This window comes from Mytilus edulis, chromosome 4 (assembly GCF_963676685.1).
Source record: "Mytilus edulis chromosome 4, xbMytEdul2.2, whole genome shotgun sequence".
Classification (NCBI taxonomy): domain Eukaryota; kingdom Metazoa; phylum Mollusca; class Bivalvia; order Mytilida; family Mytilidae; genus Mytilus; species Mytilus edulis.
This window is the reverse complement of record NC_092347.1, coordinates 9516183-9537293: the sequence shown is the minus strand read 5'-3', so window position 1 is coordinate 9537293 and position 21111 is coordinate 9516183. Positions and strand designations below refer to the sequence as shown.

At 32.6% G+C, this 21111-nt stretch overlaps 1 protein-coding gene across 2 annotated transcripts in view; it reads left to right on the top strand.

Moving 5' to 3' along the window:
- The window catches only part of LOC139518911 (baculoviral IAP repeat-containing protein 8-like), a 64012-nt gene that overhangs the window by 23038 nt on the left and 19863 nt on the right, over positions 1 to 21111 (top strand). For both annotated transcript variants that reach the window (XM_071310595.1, XM_071310594.1), the window contains 6 exons: positions 7554 to 7614; positions 9901 to 10370; positions 11000 to 11305; positions 13822 to 13864; positions 14693 to 14809; positions 16542 to 16631. In XM_071310595.1, coding sequence (XP_071166696.1) covers positions 9939 to 10370; positions 11000 to 11305; positions 13822 to 13864; positions 14693 to 14809; positions 16542 to 16631 — 988 coding nt within the window. In that variant the 5' untranslated portion in view covers positions 7554 to 7614; positions 9901 to 9938. The remainder of the gene's footprint in view (positions 1 to 7553; positions 7615 to 9900; positions 10371 to 10999; positions 11306 to 13821; positions 13865 to 14692; positions 14810 to 16541; positions 16632 to 21111) is intronic.

Genomic DNA, 21111 nt, shown 5'->3' with positions numbered 1-21111 from the left:
TTGATCAAAGCTTTGACGATAGTAGGTGTCTTGATATTTCTGAGCGGAATAGCTTCAGGAAAGCGAGTAGATGTACACATGATTGTCAATAAATATGCATTTCCAGTCTTGGTCTTTGGTAAAGGTCCAACACAGTCAATTAGAACTCTGCTGAAAGGTTCGTCAAAGGCTGGAATAGGCAGAAGTGGTGCTGGTGGTATTTTCTGGTTAGGTTTACCAACAACCTGGCATATATGGCATGATTTGCAGTATTCTGCGACATCATTTCTAAGTCTGGGCCAGTAGAAATGTTGCAATATTTTTAGGCAAGTCTTCCTTATACCTAAGTGCCCAGCCAAGGGGGTGTCATGGGCAAGACCAATAATTTCTTGCCTATAAACTTTAGGCACCACCACTTGGTATAGCACTCTCCATTCCTCCTCTGGGGTGGCATCAGGAGGCCTCCACTTCCTCATTAAAATGCCGTCCTGATGGTAATAGCATTCGGCCACTTTGTCTGCTTCCTCCTGTGGTTGAGCTCTCTGGCTGAGCTGAAGAACCTCAGGGTCTTTATGTTGTTCTTCAGATAAATTCTTTCGGTCTAATGAATGGCTGTTAACGTCTGGCCATGGCATAATAACATTCTTGTTAACACTAGGTGGTCTTGTAATGGCCTTTTCTGAGCTACCAGGACCTTCAATGTCAGCTATAAAAGTGTCAGAAAGGTCCATGTAATCAAACTTGTCTGTTTGCAAATTCTCATCTTGTTGTTTTCTAGCCATCGCCCTAGTAACAACACAAGCTGGATATAATTCAGCATCATCTTCAGGTGATTTAACATCCACCACCGGTTCACTGGTAACAATTGGTTCAGCAACCACTTTGTTCCTAGCTAGATCATTTCCTAGCAATAAGGTAACACCCTCAACAGGGAGATTAGGACGAACACCTACAACAACTGGTCCAGTTATTAAATCTGACTTCAGATAAATACGATGGAGAGGAACATCTATACAACCCAACTCTACACCTTGTAACAAAACGGAGGCACCAACAGAAGTCTTCTCGGACAAAGGCAACACACCTTCTAACAATAAAGACTGAGAAGCTCCAGTGTCCCGTAAAATTTTAATAGGCTGAAGAGTGGTATCATCAACAATAGCAACAAACCCATCAGACATAAAGGGTTTATATTCCTCCATATAATCACAAAAACTGGACTTAAAAGCCTGACTCGCAGGACATTCCAATGTACTGGTAATATAAGGTGTCGTACAAGCACTGGTCTTCGGCTTATTATCTCGTTCATTCTTCTTCTGGAGTCTAAAACAATCAGCCATCAGGTGACCAATCTTCTTACAATAAGCACAAGTCAGTGACTTCTTCTCAAAAGTATCAAATTTTGGACTAGACATATTATAACTGGACTGACTCTTATTCTGTGGAACAGGCTTACTATAAGTATGCTCAGTGCTTTGATTTTTGTAATTTCCACTGGAAGTATTAACATTTTGACCCTTGAAACTTCTTTTATGTGAAAGAGTATAATTATCTGAAATAACAGCTGCATCATGTATTGACTCAACAGTTTTGTCGTCTAAATGTGTTTTTAAGTCTAAATGAACACATTGTTTGAACTCTTCTAATAACATCAATTGTCTTAGGTTATCAAAATTGTTATCTGTTTTCTTTGACGTAAGCCATTTATCAAATAGATCTTCTTTTTCCCGAGCAAATTCCACATATGTTTGTGAATCAAACTTTTTATAAGATCTAAATTTCTGTCTATATGCTTCTGGTACTAGTTCATAAGCTTTCAAAACTTCCTGTTTTACCATATCATAATCAGAACTTTTTTCTGATGGAAGTGCGGAATAAATTTCAGCGGCCTTACCCTCAAAAACACTTTGCAGCATCGTAGTCCAATATGGTTTCGGCCATTTCAAATTATTTGCAATTTTTTCAAACTGTGGAAAATATTTATTGACTGTTTTTTCACAAAATCTGGGAACCAAACGTATATTTTTTGCTGCATCAAAATAATCTGATTTTGACTGGACTTTAGTGTTGCTTTCTTCTTTGACCATTTCAATTTTCAGTTTTTCCATCTCTAGCCTTTCTCTCATTTCAAGTTCTTTTAATTTTAATTCATCTTCTTTTATTTTCTCCCTCTCCTTCATTTCCAGTTCTTTTAATTTAAATTCATCTTCTTTTTCTTTTCTCTCTATTTCCAACCTTTCCTTCATTTCCAGTTCTGCTTGTTTTAATTTAAATTCATCTTCTTTTCTTTTCTCCATCTCCTTCATTTCCAATTCTTTTAGTTTGAGTTCATGTTCTAATTCAAGCTGTTTTAATTTAAAGGCGTCAATATTTTCGACCTTAAGTTCAAGAGCCTCTTCACCTAAAATTTCTGCGTCAACTAATTTGTCTATAACCAAATTTTTTATAATTTGTTTTCTCATAGATACTTTAAAAACTAATTTCAGTTCTTTAGCAAGCAACACTAATTCCTCTTTCTTTAAATTATCAAAACTCTCCAGGTCTGGCGTTTTCAAAAATTTACCAGCATCAAATGCCATTTTGTAGAATTTTGTTGGCTAGTTATAATAAAAATATTGAATAAATTTTGAAAAAGATATTTTCGTTATCCCGGACGAGCCCCCAATTTCTGTTACGGCCAGAAATCGCCTTTAAATTGTAGCCAACAAAAGACACAAATAAATAGTAAAATTTAACAATATTTAATATACAAAAGTTTACAAAAGGTATTACACAAATATTACTGTTAACTTAACTGTCAAAATATGAGTCCAATCTGTTATCTTTATCTGTATCCGGAAATCTTTCGGAATCCAATTTGAATATAACGTTCACTACTAATGTCACAATCCAGTATGATGTTGTTTGTAGAATAAAAGTGTCAATCCAAATGCTGTGAATACTAATGTCTATCAATGTCTATGTCCAAGTTTAATTATGAGAGTTTAACTTTAGTGTCTGTATATATAGTGTTGTCATGGAAAATTCTAGAACACTCTATAATGGAACATTGTGGAAAATCCTGGAAAGTTACAATGGAAGTTTCTGGAATAACGTAGAAGTTTAAATTACGCATCTTTTATAAGGATCATTCTAGAAAGTTCCAATCATTCTGTGATTGTTCCAGTGATTCCTAAACTGCACAGTTATAATATTATTTGGTAAACAACTATCAGGCCATACAACACAAATTAGGCCAACATAAATAAACATAATAATTACAATATCATAACAACATGTCCAACAATTCACAAGTCAAAAGACCACTCCTAGTATATATGTACTGGAATGTTAGTTTCTAAATCTCAAAACTATCTACATGTCCAACAGTTCACAAGTCAAATGACCACTCTTAGTATATATGTACTTGAATGTTAGTTTCTAAATCCCAAAACTATCTACATGTCCAACAATTCACAAGTCAAATGACCACTCTTAGTATATATGTACTGGAATGCTAGTTTCTAAATCCCAAAACTATCTACATGTCCAACAATTCACAAGTCAAATGACCACTCTTAGTATATATGTACTGGAATGCTAGTTTCTAAATCCCAAAACTATCTACATGTCCAACAATTCACAAGTCAAATGATCACTCTTAGTATATATGTACTGGAATGTTAGTTTCTAAATCCCAAAACTATCTACATATCCAACAATTCACAAGTCAAATGATCACTCTTAGTATATATGTACTGGAATGCTAGTTTCTAAATCCCAAAACTATCTACATGTCCAACAATTCACAAGTCAAATGATCACTCTTAGTATATATGTACTGGAATGCTAGTTTCTAAATCCCAAAACTATCTACATGTCCAACAATTCACAAGTCAAATGATCACTCTTAGTATATATGTACTGGAATGCTAGTTTCTAAATCCCAAAACTATCTACATGTCCAACAATTCACAAGTCAAATGACCACTCTTAGTATATATGTACTGGAATGTTAGTTGCTAAATCCCAAAACTATCTACATGTCCAACAATTCACAAGTCAAATGATCACTCTTAGTATATATGTACTGGAATGCTAGTTTCTAAATCCCAAAACTATCTACATGTACAACAATTCACAAGTCAAATGATCACTCTTAGTATATATGTACTTGAATGTTAGTTTCTAAATCCCAAAACTATCTACATGTCCAACAATTCACAAGTCAAATGACCACTCTTAGTATATATGTACTGGAATGCTAGTTTCTAAATCCCAAAACTATCTACATGTCCAACAATTCACAAGTCAAATGATCACTCTTAGTATATTATATATGTACTTGAATGCTAACGGTTTATATATGCATGTATTCATTTTAAGTTGTATGTACAAATTTTAAATTTTCAATCAAAGATACTTTTTTTCTAAGTGAGTGGTCAATGAAATTTGATTTTGTGTTAAATGAAGTACAACATATAATGCTCAGTGACTTTAAACATCAAACAAGAACTTCTTCTGTTAGAATGCATTTATTTTAGATAAACTTATACAAGTCAACGTCATTCATAAACACAAGTATCTGATAGAGTAAATATATCACGTAATCTTGCCAAATTTTATATAATTAGATTGAAACAAATTTCTACTATAAATATACTGATCGATTGACTTGTCTTTACACAGTTGAATGCAACTGCAACTGTGGTAATGGGGAGCTTATATTTGCTAACTAGTGTTCATCTGCATAGTTTTCACCAGAGTTTCTGTCCCAGAGTTGTCATGGCTATTTTTGGTTTTAGAAATTTAAACTGGACTGTTTATCAATATATCTTAAAACAGACAATACACAGTTGTATCTGTTACTAGAAAAGAATATACTTTATGTAAAGATCTACAATCATTAAAGTTGTGTTAAACTAAAGTATGAAAAAGCCAATGACATTATTAACTATAAGAGAGGGGCGAAAGATACCGGAGAGACTATAGCATGCATAAGTAGTTGACTAAGCTTAAAATTGCTCATGTCATTTATTTCTTGAAAACAGGTTTAGAATTGTACCATTAACCATGAAACATCATAAGTAAAGAAAAGTTTTTGAAGTGAACACCATGCCTTTAAAGGTACTGATAGATGGTTTAGATAAGAAGTGTTTTAGATTTGGATGTGCACAGTAATGGGAAATTTGATATCAAAAAGTTTTTTTATTCTTAGGTATTTAAAAAGATAATTAGTTATGGATATGATTTAATCTCTTCAGTTTTGTCATACCCTGTTGTTATTCTGTTACATCTTCTCCTCTGAAACTACTGGGCCAAATTCAACCAAACTTGGCCACAATCATCATTGGTGTATCTAGTTTATAAAATTTGTCCGGTTATCCTGGCCAACTGAGCAAGATGGCCATTATGGCTAAAAATAGAACATAGTGGTAAAATGTAGATTTTGGCTTATAACTCTGAAACTAAAGCATTTAGAGCAAATCTGATCAGAGGTACAATTGTTAAGCAAGTGAAGATCTATCTGCCCTGAAATTTTCAGATGAATCTGACAACTGGTTGTTGGGTTGCTGCCCCTGAATTGTTAATTTTAAGAATTTTGCTGTTTTTGGTTATTATCTTGATTATTATTATAGATAGAGATAAACTGTAAACAGCAATAATGTTCAGCAAAGTAAGGTCTACAAATAAGTTAACATCACCAAAATGGTCAGTTGATCCCTTAAGGAGTTATTGCCCTTTATAGTCATTTTTTACCAATTTTTGGAAATTTTTGTAATCTTTTACAAAAATCTTCTCCTCTGAAACTACTGGGACAAATTAAACCAAACTTAGCCACAATCATTATCATGGTATTTTGCTTAAAAAATGTGTGCGGTGACCAAGCCAACCATTCAAGGTGGCCGCCATGGCTAAAAATAGAACATAGGGGTAAAATGTAGATTTTGGCTTATAACTCTGAAACCAAAGCATGTAGAGCAAATTTGATAGAAAATAAATTGTTTATCAAGTCAATATCTATCTGCCCTGATATTTTCAGATGAATTGGAGAACTTGTTGTTGGGTTGCTGCCCCCAATTGGTAATTTGTAAAGAAATTTCACCATTTTTGGTCATTATCTTGAATACTATTATAGATAGAAATAAACTGTAAACAGCAATAATGTTCAGCAAAGTAAGATCTACCAATAAGTCAAGATGACCAAAATGATCAGTTGACCCCTTAAGGAGTTATTGCTCTTTATAGTCAATTTTTTACAATTTTCATTAATTTAGTAAATCATTGTAATTTTTTACAAAATATTAACCTCTGTAACGAAAGGTCACAAGTTTATTATAGATAGAGAAAATTGTAAGTAGCAAGAATGTTCAGTAAAGTAAGATGTAACAACATATCACCATCACCAAAACACAATTTTGTCATGAATCCATCTGTGTCCTTTGTTTAATATGCACATAGACCAAGGTGAGCGACACAGGCTCTTAAGAGACTCTAGTTATAATCCATATTGCTAGTGTGACACTTGGATTCATCATATGTCTAGACAAGAACTAGGTAAAGGTAATATCAGATGTCTGTTAATCTAATGTTGATTTTTCTCAGGTTTTTCTTCCAGAAGTATTTTATAATGACTGCAAATTTTGGAGATAATTTGCGTACGATATAAAGGGGTCTGTCAGGATTTTCAAAATTGTCCTATTTTACTTCTTTTTTTCCCACATATTTGCTTTTATCTTTTTCTTTTTGAAGCTATGTGGGATGAAATGTCAACCATCAAAATCTGAGTGAAAGCTTACACGGGGCAAAATTAATAGTTAACAATCATAAACCTACCTGTGATAACTTATTCCATGAAACTTTTTCGGTAATAAACAAGTGTGAAAACAAAGTTTTTGTGTAAGATCTCAATGATATTTAATGAAACAGCTATACTTATTACACACACACAGTGGCCTTTTATCAGAAAAAGAGATTCAATGAATATAGAATCATATCGGATGAGACAAGCGCCAACTTTTTTGACAAGTATTTGCACATGTTTTTAGTAATCATACTTGTTTTGGGAAAATAATGAGACTTCTCTTATCATCAACCTACCGGTAAGACCAAATCATTTCTTGAACAACAATTATGTTTTAATTGAAGAACACATTGATATTATGTAAACAAAACAAAGATTTTTGTTACTGTGTCAGGTCAAAATCGATCACGCCCACTTGTTTAGTATCTATATCCGCTGTAACGATGATACAGGGTGATTATGAAGTAAGCAAATGTTCAAGTATATATTAAGTAGTTTCAAATATAAATTTAAAATTCTACATTGTTGGATTTTTAACATTTGGTGTTTGATGATGTAAAAGTTTTGTCAATATTAAAGGAATTTATGATCATTCAGTAATAGATTTAACTCTCAGGTAAATAAAGAGAAGTCATTATGTGATTTAAAGAGATAATCGTTTAGAGCACCTGTTTGACATATATGATCTTAATTGTATTTGGATTTCTTTGTGTGGTACATGTACAACAGTTCCTTCCACTTCACGTTCAACCCTCTTTTGTATTATGATGACATCTCACCTAATTTTTAGAATACACTTGTGATATTGCGGAGACTGATAAGTTGTACACCTAAATCAAAGTTTAAAACAGGTAAGTTGTTACATCTTATAATTTATTATTTTATCTTAGTAATAGTTGAAATATTTTATCGATTGAAGTAGTTGTACAAAAAAACACTGAATCGGGGAATGACTTTCCAATATTAGAACCATTCAAATCTCATTTTATAATTTTAATCTTTGTAACCTTTAATAATATTTTCAAATAGATCCAGGGAATTGTGTATTAAGTAGGATTTTAATCGTATCATTGTATAATTTCATAAGATCAGGGGTTCAAATTAGCAGTGGTCCAAGGTCCGGGACCTTCCACTAAAAGTATTGCAAGCGGACTTTCATTTTGGTTACTAGCTATATATGCCTGACAGACCTTCGATTTGAAAGAAAATAAAAATTAACTTCGCAGACCTCTTTACCAAAATTTCCAACTTAACTATCTCAAAATATATTTTCATCTTTATTATTAATGACAGCAATATTCATATTCACGACAGCAATATTCATTTTGTTCAACCGCTAGCTTTATACCACAATTCACGACAGGTAATTTGTAATTCCGAGTGAAACCATATCTGACTGACAAAATCAACATTGAAAAACGATGGATGCCATATAAACCCGAAATGAAGACAATTACAATACCGGATCATATTTCAGGGGTGGAATGGCTAATTCCGGGTTTTCCGATCAAATACAATAAAAAAAATAATAATGTCAGGCTGGTGACAAAACACGTCTAAGATTATGAAATATATATGCACTAGAATTAAAACTCAAAAGATATATTGAAAAGGAAGAAAAAGCAGAAAATCAAAATTACTTTTAGTTCACAAATTTCCATGTCAACATCCAATACAAAGTGACAGTATTTTTCTTTATCATTAATAAATGTTGATATGGCATGTAGATGTGTTTAAAGTGTAAACATATAACTGCTATTACAAGAGGTAATTTCTTCTCAATTTTGAGGAGTTTCGTACTTTATTTTAAAAAAAAGTGCAACTAGATATGATACAATGTAACAAAGTAACACAAGCTTTAGTGAGCTTTTAAAAAGGAGCTGATGTAGTGTGAGCCCTGAGATAATGGTATAATTAGTAATTAATTACCAGTCGTTGTTACAACACACCTACCAACAGTGACACCCTTTCAAATACCCCCCAAAAAAATGATTATATGAATTCATAATATACAAGAAAATTTCATTTATTATTGAACATATTATACAACAGTGACACTGACAATGAAACAAGATAACCTAAACCAAAAGCACATTAATTTTGTATCTTACTGTGTTATAAAATATTTCAAGCAAAAGTAGGACCTGGAATTTAGGTTGTGGACCTTTCAGTTTGGAGTATCAAAGGTCCAGGACCTTCCAGTATCAAATGTTAATTTGAACCCCTGAAGACTAGGTAAAGTGGTACTAAAACTATCATTTTGACTCAAACTTGTGATGGATGAACAGACTTGTACACCACTATGTAACACAGGGGGACTAACACCTTTTTCGATTGTTTTAGAGGAGGGGTATATTAATAAATTTATTGTCAAATTTCAGCAGATCTTTATTCAACCCATTCTGTGTTTATTTAATTTTATTACAATCTGTCAAATCAGATTTGTTACAAGTTTAACAAGTACAGTTTTGAAATTTGATAACAAATGATATACAGTTGACTCAAAATTTCGGATGAGTTGAAGTTTTCACATGGTCTCGAACTTTCTTCCATATAAATGTATGTATTTCGACTCCTGATGATTAGTCAAAATTTCGGTTGAGTCGAACTAAATATCTGTCCCAAGGTTAACTAAAGCATTCAAAGTTCATTATTTATCTCGAACTAATACACATATGTCAAAACATGACCTCCAGGATTTAAATGGATTGAAGAGTTAATCTGACAATACAGGTGTCAAACTGTTGTAGAAAACCACAGCCAAGAAAAAGGGGGGGGGGGGGGGTACTTAGTTTAACTTAGGACCCTATGAGAAATACATGCAAATATCTTATATTAGAGAACCACAGAATGGAATACAATATTAAACCAAATTTGGCCTCAATCATTATTTAAGTATCCTAGTAGAGTCAGGTGAGCGACACAGGCTCTTGAGAGCCTTTAGTTTTTAGTTTGTTACTCTTGGATAGATAAGAAATATGTAATATATTATAATGGATAGTTTTCATTTTACACTTTCAGTAAATTATACCATGGAGATATTCTTTGTATAATGCAGAATGTTTACAAATATGAATAACATTTTAAACACTTCTGCAACCAAACTAGACTAATAATCAGATTACATCTAATTTCAGGAACAGATATTGAATTATAGCTTGGATGAAAAAGAGGTATGGGTTCCCATCCAAATTCTCTAGATGATGCTTCCCAATGTCTCTCAACAGCTTTATCACAGAATAGATTTGAATGTGAAATAGTGCGTCTTGCCTCTTTCTCACAATGCCCTCAAACATTCCGCTCTTTTTCTACAATGGCAGCTGCTGGATTTATTTATAAAAATGAGCAGATCAAATGTTTTAAGTGCCGGATAATTCTGCCTGGAGATTTGTATTACATTCATGATATGGTTGATACTCATAAAAGAATCTCACCCTGTTGCAGTTTCATTCAAAGTATAGGCAATAGAACCACATCTGTAAGATGCAATGTATCCCCTGAAGAGATTTATGTTCACAATGTATACAATCAAGGTGAACAACAAAGATGTGAGGAGACAACTGCAAAAATAATCACAATTGACTCTGGTTACAGTTCCTCAATGCAAGTAGGTAGTTTTGTATGGAAATAAGGAGATGTAGTAAGGAGGGGGGTCTAATGAGATAGCCAATTGGACAAGTATTCACCAGAGTCCAATTAACATAGATGCATTCATGCAACTATAGGTCACCATACAGCTTTGTGTCTGATCAATATTTTTCTCACTGTGATACAATCTCAAAATTTATTATGTTGATACTTGTGTTCAAAATTTCAATGGTCAACTGACTATTTTAAAAGAACATGTATCTCTTTCAGTAGATATAATTTTATGGACCATTGATCTAGGTTAAAGTTACATGATTAGATCCATCTCACAGAAACTAAGCAGTAAGGCAGCTTTAAGTGGTGTAGTGCATTATTGTAAGGTGTGCATGCAAGTCTTGCAGGTTTCATCTGACCTTGACCACATTTTCATGGTTTATTGTTTAATATAATTAGTTTCATTAGTTTGAACTTTTCTCAGATACTGCAAGCAATAGGTCAACTATATATATATATATAATGAATTTTGTAGACATGATATATATATTATATATATTATATATATCATATATATCATGTCTACAAAATTCATTGATGTTAAGATACTGTTTGCCCTACAAACTGCTTAGTTTCTTTATTTTTCTTCTTAAGACAGGGTCAGTTCCAGCTGCAGAACAACCTTCAACTGGATTGAGTTGTCAAGAATTATCTACCGGTAGAACTAGCCAGAAAAAATGGAATAGTTTTACAGTAAGACAGAATTCTTTTCTTGGGTGGCCTAAAGAAGTACCATCACCTGATGATCTTGCAACAGCAGGATTTTATTATACTGGTTCTGGGGATCATGTTAAATGCTTTTGTTGTGAACTAGAACTAGCAAAATGGGAACCAAATGATGTGCCATGGACAGAGCATGCAAGGCAATTTTCAGACTGTGACTATGTAAAGAAGAATATGGTAATCATTTTGCAATCTCAACATCATTAATTACCCCAAAGCCAGGTCAATATTATAGCATCCATAGTCATTTATCAATTTTAAATCTTCATACCAAAAGTCTATTATAAATAAATGTTTCACAGAATATGAAAATGTTTTTTTTCAGCAATTCAAGATCTACTAAAATGTTTAAATGTGGTACTTTTATCTGGAAAGTGAACACAGCTAAACTGATCCACAATACATAAATTTAAAATGCTCATATGATTGAAACCATAAGAGGACTACTTATAAATAAGAGTCATTGTCCTTTTAAAAAGGACTATATTTGACTTATAAGGGTATTTTAATTCTGACTATTATTTAAAAAATATGAACTATAGACAGAAACTATAAACAAAGTGATCAAACATACATGATTTACAAAATCTAAAATGATTGAAACCATCAATTGACTTCATATATAAGAGTTTTAGCTGTTTATTTTAAAATAAGTAATTTGACTATTAAAAAGGATGACTTTTGTATGAGCCCTACAGTTTTCAGTTTTGTTAACACAAAAAGTCCAAAATGTAAGATAGGAGGCCAATGAAATTTTTCACAGTCTATGTGCAGAGTATGTTTTGGTGAAATTGGGCTCATTAATAAGGGAAGAAACTCAATTTTTGTTAAAAAATCGTGAATACATGAGAAACTTCCTTCTCTGATAGGATTACAATGAAAATTTATATAAAGGTATAATATGGTCAAGTATTCTAAATTGATTCCTGAAGTAGAATTAGTTGTGAGTAAAAATGATATGGTATATTTATAGAGAGGTCAATGAAATTATGCACAATCATTCTGGGTATTATGTTGATATTCATAGCATTTTTTTTTTTAAATTTGATTGTTTAATTTAAAAAAAAAAATCTTTTTATGATAGTTTTTTTTTGCAAAATGTTTTTTTCCTGATTAATGATTCCAATTTCAGCAATATATATATATATTAGTACGTCTGCACAAGTGACAACTCTACAACAGATTTATTCATCTCATCACCAGCAGCAATGGTGATACATGGCTGTGTACATTCTGTATATACAACTCGTCTAAACATCAACCCAACAATGTTAGATCTGTAAAATTGCTTTCGCAAATTTTTTATACAGATCTAACATTATTGGGTTGATGTTTAAACGAGTTGTATATATAAATATATATAGGTGTCTTAAGTTATTTCAAAGTGAATGGCAAATTTAAAAAATGGTAAAAAATGGTAAAAACTTACTCTTTGTTGAAGAAAAAAAATTCGAGAGATATTTTCATATGGTTTGATGTCATTGAAAATTGATATACAATATAGCCATTGTGACTAAGATGGAGAGCTGTCTCATTGGCACTCATGCCACATCTTCTGTTACCTATATATTATACATTCCCAATCGTTTCCTCAAGTCAAAAATGTGTAAAAACTTAGTAATTGTTTAAAGAATTATAAATTTTGAGATTCATTTTTGTTGCAAGGATTTTTTTAAATTAAAAGGTATCATTTTCTGTGTCAAAATTTTTGGTTGCCTCCATTTATGAAAATGCCCACCAAATATATGGTCCATTTATGAAAATGCCCACCAAAATACATGGTGGTTGGATTTTAACAGGGCAGGGGTGGATCCAGCCATTTTTTTTTAAAACTGTAGGCATACATGGTGCTTGGATTTTAACAGAACATATATGAATTAAGAACACATCCTGAATAGATTGCTGTTTATTTTGATAAAATAGATACCTTATGAACATTTGCATTGTATGCATCAGGGGGGCCCTTACTCAGTGTTCTAGGATTTTTTTGGCACCTTGACTTACCAAGGGTAAGATCAATAAAAAAATTACTTACCCGCCATAATAACTTTGAATATTGTAATTTACTGAACAAAGCTGGATTCGGATACGATTGAATTTTGTACAAAATTTAAAAAAAAACGATTTCTTACTAAATTTGACAAATATGTTATAGTTATTACTATGTCATTTATTAAGAGCTATAATAAATGCAACTGTAAGTTTATTTTCCTCCGATGACAAGAAAAAAAATCGTTTATGTCCCGATTTAAGCACCAGTTATCAATCCGGATTGTCCCGATTTTACCGACACCGTGACCGACTTTAAGAATGATAGGAGAAGAATGTGGTCTCTTTTGCGCTTGATTACACCTAGTAAACGAGTGCTTGAATAAAAGCGCCGATAGACATCGACAAAATCTTCGATCTTTTATCAAAGTTTTTTCTCGTGATTTAATAAAAATAAAAAGCAGATATGGGAAAATTGAAGAGGACCGGGAAATTTCAAGAGTTTTTCGGCTTCCCCGAACTTGAAAATTGACTTACCACCAGGTGACAAAGGCTAAAAAATGACTTACCCGTTGTCCTAATCCACTTACCCCGGGTAACGGGTAATGGGAATCCTAGAACACTGCCTTACTGACATGTCCGTTTCCTAGTTTATGTTTTATGCACTTGCATTATACACAAGTAATATTCCTCTTTTATTTTAGCCACCTCAGCAAGATCAGCCTTCACATGAATCAAAAGAAATTGGTGAGTTGTGTTTGTAACCACTGACTTATAACAGCTCAGAAGATAATAGTTCATACAGGATTTAACTAGTCCTGGACCAGCATCGCCAGATTTAATGGTTCTTACAGTTATAGATCTGTTATGTTCAAGTACATATCAGCACATTTTTAGATAAACATCTTTAAAGGGGCATTTGCTAGGAGATATACATAAAAATAAAAATAATAATTTTTTTGTTCAATTACTAATGAAAGTGAAAGTCAAATAGTAATTCACTTTTAGCAGCCAGTTTGTTCAATTTTGTTCAAAAAAGCTATAAAAAAAATATCGCTAATGAGTTATTCACTTTAAATGAATTATTCTACCTCAATGAATGCAGCTTTGAATCCATGCTCCCCTCTTTTGTGGAAAAAAATGGTTGATTATATAAGGAATCACTAAGGTATGACTTAGGCAGTCAGTGGACACCATCCTCCCCTCTCACCTTTTGAAAATATCTGGATCCACCACTGGTTCAGCCATTAAAAAGAAAAGAATGAAAACATTGAAAGTGAAACAAAGATTTACCATTTTTGAACTGAATTGATCCCCAAAAAAATCATTCTTATGTATTTTATAAGATATTCATATATGTTTTTTTTTCAATTTTATGTGATAAAATTATGAAAGAAAGGTAGGAAGGAGTTGGAAAGCAAATTTTTAATGGCAGTAAATCATGTACATGGATAAAACTAGAGGATTCCCAACATCTAACAAAAACTAAAAAACAAGATCAGCAAACACTCCTAACGTTCCCTATCATGTCCTTATCATGTACTAAGTATACATTTGTATATATATGTTAAAAAGGTGCTGTAGCATGTGTAGCTCAACCAGTTGAAGATATAACAGAGTATGACATGGAATTGTCAAGGCAGAGTGGATCAACAATATCTTTTCAAGAAGAATACAATCGCCCTTATATTGGTAAATATAAGTTTTTAATTCAATATAAATCAATTAGTGTTACCTATAGTTAGAAAGTTTGTTTAAGATGCATTCAACAATAAGTAAGTTCACTGGTTAGTTTCAATATAACAAAACGAAAGTTGATACATGTATACATGTATATTGAAATACATTTGTTGAAGAAGAAATGGAATAAGTAATCCAGAAAAATACCTATCCTGGTGCTTGCTTTGAAGATATAATCACTTAAAATGCACGAAATAGTATGAAATAAGACATTTGGGATGATGTCCAAAATAGCCAGTTATAAAAGGTCTTGATATGACAAAATGTGAAAGAATTCAACCAAAAAACTACTACTGAATTAATGACAAAACAATAAATGAAAGACCTGTATGATGGTCAGCAACTAATGACAACTGCTGAATCCCTCGCTCCTGACTTTGGGGAGCACAATATAAAAACAATTTATTATTGCGAATCCTATCACAGTTTTCCACAGATTACCTGCAAGTTACCTGTCCATTTAAACTTTTGTAAGTCCTATTGTCCCATCTAACAAATACAACAGCTATTGTTCTCTGTATAGTCCAGACTAAAGTATCAATTAGTACACATTTAATAGATTTAAGGAAAGCATGACCATGTGCAATGATTTAAGTACAGCATATCCACAGGATGTAGGACCATAAGTTTCATTAATATATAGCAATATAAAAGTTAAATAATGTTATTTTTAATTAAAAACACAAAATCAATGTTAGTACCATTCTAGGCTTCAAATTCAGCCCATTTTTGATATTTTGTCAAAATACAATGATATTCTGCACTTTTCAGACCTGGAGTCTTGCAGAAACCTTTTCACATTTTAATATTTATCTGAGGATAAAATCAATCATTTTTTGGTTTAAATTTGAACCATAAAGTTGTAATAGATAAAATTTGTAATTAAAAAAATGTTTAAAATTTTGGTGAAATTTTTGTACCAATTGCACCTTATTAAGGGGATGTATGTGAGCACAGAAGATTGATCTTTATGTTTTTTCATGTCATAGTTTTACAATTTTAGATGATTATACATTTAAAAATAAATTACACAAAATAATTCAGTTTAATTAGAATTCTCATATGTAAAATTTAAGAGTAATACTTAAGTATCATATTTGTGTGGGAGTTATTTGTGATTTAAAACACCTAACCTTTATAACAAGGAATTAATTGAATCTGGAATAATTTTGAATTCTGGCAAATTTATCAGAAATCTTGACCAAAACTAACCCAATTTAGGAGGGTTGGCCATGCAGTTAGTTCAGACATTAAGTAAGTCAGAAAATAAAATTAACCTTGAATGGGTAACCCTCTTTAGTTGTTAGTTCCCTTTCATGAATGTGACCTACCGAATTAGACTATTTACCGGATTTGTAATCACATAAGCAACACGAGGGGTGCCACATGTGGAGCAGGATCTGCCTACCCTTCCAGAGCACCTGAGATCACCCCTAGTTTTCTGGTGGGGTTTGTGTTGCTTATTCTTTAGTTTTCTATGTTGTGTCATGTGTACTATTGCTTGTCTGTTTGTCTTTTTCATTTTTAGCCATGATGTTGTCAGTTTATTTTCGATTTATGAATTTGACTGTCCCTCTGGTATATTTTGTCCCTCTTTCATCATACATTTCTCATCAATTTTTCCAGAGTTCAAATTTTATTCTAGATTCCAATAATTCCTTGTTCTATGCTTTTTCCATTACAGAATCTACAGCTGCACGAGCAGTTTTAGAGATGGCTACTAGCCCAAATGCCAAAAGGCATGTGGAAAAAATACTAGATGCACTTTGTTATGGTAAGTGATTGCAAATTTTGATACTGCTTGAAAGAGACATGCATTTACAGAGTCTATTGAGAAGATTTTAAATTAGTCATATTTTAAGGTGGTACATAACACTAATCAAGTTCTAATTAAGCTTCTCCATGATCAAAATTAGTGTTCATCAAATTGTTATATATCCATGTGGTTCAAGTTTTAAAATTTTTTTTTATTTTTGTTAAAGGGTTAGTAAACAATTTGTCATAATTTAATGAAAATTAAACTAGCAAAATTTAATTACAGTAGAGGTTTTTGGTACAAACTTATAGGAGTAATTTCCCTTAAAAGACGAATTTAAATGTGTTTAGCTCATCATTCCCAAGGAACTGTAATCTTAAGCCATCATTTGGCATCTTTCCGTTGTCCCTCGGGTGTTAACTATTGTAAAGATCTTCTCCTTTGAAACTACTGTACCAATTCCAACCAAACTAAAGCTGAATGATCCTTAGAGTATGTAGAATAAAATTTGTTTTTAATTTATTGTTTTGTCAAAAAACATGGTTGCCATTGCTAAAAATAGGACATAGGGATAAAATGCAGTTTTTCAGGTTTTATTTCAAAAAGCATTTAGAGCAAATCTGACATGGGATAATAATTTTCATTAGGTCAAGTTCTATTAGTGTTAATAATCTAATAACCCATTGTTGGGTTGCTGCCACTCAATTGGTAATTTAAAGGAAATCTTGCAGTTTTAGGTTATCTTGAATATTCATTTGATATTATTATAGATTAAGATAAACTGTAAACATCAAAAAAGTTCAGCAAAGTACTTAAAGGCTCTAGATTTTATACTCCCATTTACATGATGTATTATGTTATAATATTGTCTGTTAGCCCGTCTGTGTTTCCATTAATAGTCAACATGTAGGACAATAACTTGAAAACATTTTTAACCAGTTGGCATAAAACTTTGGTAAAATGTTTATATCTATGTAATCTTCCTTTGGATTTTTATAAATTTTAGATTTTACGTTTATGAGTTGTGGGATTTTATTCATAAAAAGGGTGAATTTTCCAGTTTTTGGACAATTACTCAAAAGTGATTAGAGCAGTTTTCATGAAATTTTGGTGACTGGTTTTTCTATACTATTAAATGAGAAGACCTCATTTTGTGCGTCACTTCTCTTCCTTCCACGATACATTAATCATCATGCCTGTGTGTTCTATAGGTAACATACATAGTCGCATTTGTCATCCATTCTAATGATTATTCAGATTGAGTTATTTTTTGAGAAAAACAACAAAAAAGGAGTCCGGATATTGATACCGTCATCAGACTGACTTTTAGTCATAGGAAAGACTTCTGGTTTGAAACAGGCACAAGTACAACTATTCGTATGATAGATAACAAAACTGAATAATAAATACGCCAATCAGAGCGTTCTCCATATCATGGTGTTTAGGTCGCAAGAACCACAATACCTCCTTATAGTGGACAATTATTTTTCGCGTTAATCTACATGTAAACTACGATTATACTACTTTAATATATAGAGACACTCTGTATTCTGTCTACTGTTTTCTTTGAAATGTTTACTATTTAAGGGATGACACCAGCTGCATATGTATTAAAATAAGTAAAACATGTGGAAACAAGAATGTGTCCATAGTACACGGATGCCACATCGACACTATAGGGTGCAATCAACAGTTTTTTCTATGACGTCACATTTGAGGGACCATTCATAAGTGACCCTTAGTGGTGGACTGATTAATAAAGATACTTGTATAAAACTAGATATCACTGGAATCAGAATGTTCTCTAGTTTATAATGAAATAAAAATAATGTGTACTTTTAATATATTAAAAATATTCCATCCAATGAACATGGGGGGAAAAAGGTCTAATTTGAACATAAAAAACTTGAAACCAGGTCATGTGCACACCCATGAAGACATGATCCATGCACATTTTACATAATCAAAACTGTATGAAATTTGTAGGTTTTTACCTGGCCTTTCAAAAAAATCTTGTTTCAGGGTACGGTTTCCTGCTCCGAAAAGAGCTACAGTGGCTGCAAATAAGTTTTCAATTTTCACTGCCAAAAAAACAGGATGTTTACAGTGTTGTCTCCCTTCAAAACATGTAAAGTTAATATAATTTTTAACCGGATTTTTGTGACAAAAATGTCGGTTATTGATTTGGGGATGTAAGGCGGGCGGGCGGGCGGCAATCAAATGTTGTCCGTGCATTAACTCATGAACCGTTCAACCAAAGCTTTTAAAATTTTAATATGTTATTCCTGACAACTATACGAAGGTCAAGTTCAATAATGGCGATTTTGACTTTTACCGTTCAGGCGTTATGGTTCTTGAAAGATTGAAAAATGGAGTTGTCTGTGCATTTACACATGAACTGTTCTACCAAAGCTTCCCAAATTTTAATATGTTGTTACTAATGAAAGAATGGAGTTCAAGTTCAATAATGACGAATTTGACTTTTACCGTTCAGGAGTTATGGTTCTTGAAAGATTGAAAAATGGAGTTTCCAGTCGTGTCCGTGCATTTATGCATGAACTGTTCTACCAAAGCTTCCGAAATTTTAATATGCTGTTGCTGATTTCAAAATGGAGGTCAAGTTCAATAATGATGATTTTGACTTTTACCGTTCAGGAGTAATGGTTCTTGAAAGATTGAAAAATGGTTTTTCCCGTCGTGTCCGTGCATTTTCTCATGAACCATTCAACCAAAGCTTTTGAAATTTTAATATGTTGTTACTGATGACAAAATAGAGGTCAAGTTCAATAATGACGATTTTGACTTTTACTGTTCAGGAGTTATGGTTTTTGAAAGATCGTAAAATGGCGTTTCCATTCAGGTTGTTGCATTTACTCATGAACCATTCAATCTAAGCTTTTCAAATTTTAATATGTTGATACTGATGACAAAATGGAGGTCAAATTTGATATTGACGATTTTCACTTTCACCATTCATCAGTAATGGTTCTTGTGATATTGCCAGGACACAAATTAATGTTAATAAATTCGGTTTGCTGTCGTTGTGACAGCCTCTTGTTAAAATTATTTCAATCCTTCAACCTGTTTTAATTCAAAGCTAATTAACTAATTTTTACAATCAAATACAAAAAACATGATACTTTTTCACCAATTGAGTAAGTAAACAGGGGTTTCCCTCCATGGTTATTTTTAGTCGGGGAATAACCCCTAGTTTTTTTATACCAAACTGTTTATAGCACCCTTAAGGGTGCAATCAACAGTTTTTTTAGCTCACCTGGCCCGAAGGGCCAAGTGAGCTATTCCCATCACTTTGCGTCCGTCGTCGTCGACGTCCGTCGTCGTCCGTAGTCCGTCGTCGTTAACTTTTACAAAAATCTTCTCCTCTGAAACTACTGGGCCAAATCAAACCAAACTTGGCCACAATCATCATTGGGGTATCTAGGTTAAAAAATGTGTGGCGTGATCCGGTCAACCAACCAAGATGGCCGCCACGGCTTAAAATAGAACATAGGGGTAAAATGCAGTTTTTGGCTTATAACTCAGAAACCAAAGCATTTAGAGCAAATCTGACGGGGTAAAAATGTTTATCAGGTCAAGATCTATCTGCCCTGAAATTTTCAGATGAATCGGTCAATAGGTTGTTGGGTTGCTGCCCCTGAATTGGTAATTTTGAGGAAATTTTGCTGTTTTTGGTTATTATCTTGAATATTATTATAGATAGAGATAAACTGTAAACAGCAATAATGTTCAGCAAAGTAAGATTTACAAATAAGTCAACATGACCAAAATGGTCAGTTGACCCGTTTAGGAGTTATTGCCCTTTATAGTCAATTTTTAACCATTTTTCGTAAATTAAAGTAATCTTTTACAAAAATCTTCTCCTCTGAAACTACTGGGCCAAATTAATTCAAACTTGGCCACAATCATCTTTGGGGTATCTTGTTTAAAAAATGTGTGGCGTGACCTGGTCAACCAACCAAGATGGCCGCCACCGCTAAAAATAGAACATAGGGGTAAAATGCAGTTTTTGGCTTATAACTCAAAAACCAAAGCATTTTGAGGAAATCTGACATTATATAAAAATGTTTATCAGGTCAAGATCTATCTGCCCTGAAATTTTCAGATGAATCGGTCAATCGGTTGTTGGGTTGCTGCCCCTGAATTGGTAATTTTGAGGAAATTTTGCTGTTTTTGGTTATTATCTTGAATATTATTATAGATAGAGATAAATTGTAAACAGCAATAATGTTCCGCAAAATAAGATCTACAAATAAGTCAACATGACCAAAATGGTCAGTTGACCCCTTTAGGAGTTATTGCCCTTTATAGTCAATCTTTAACCATTATTCATAAATCTAAGTAATCTTCACAAAATCTCCACTGAAACTACTAGGCCACAATCATCTTTGGGGTATCTAGTTTGAAAAATGTGTCCGATGACCTGGCCATTCAACCAAGATGGCCGCCACGGCTAAAAATAGAACATAGGGGTAAAATG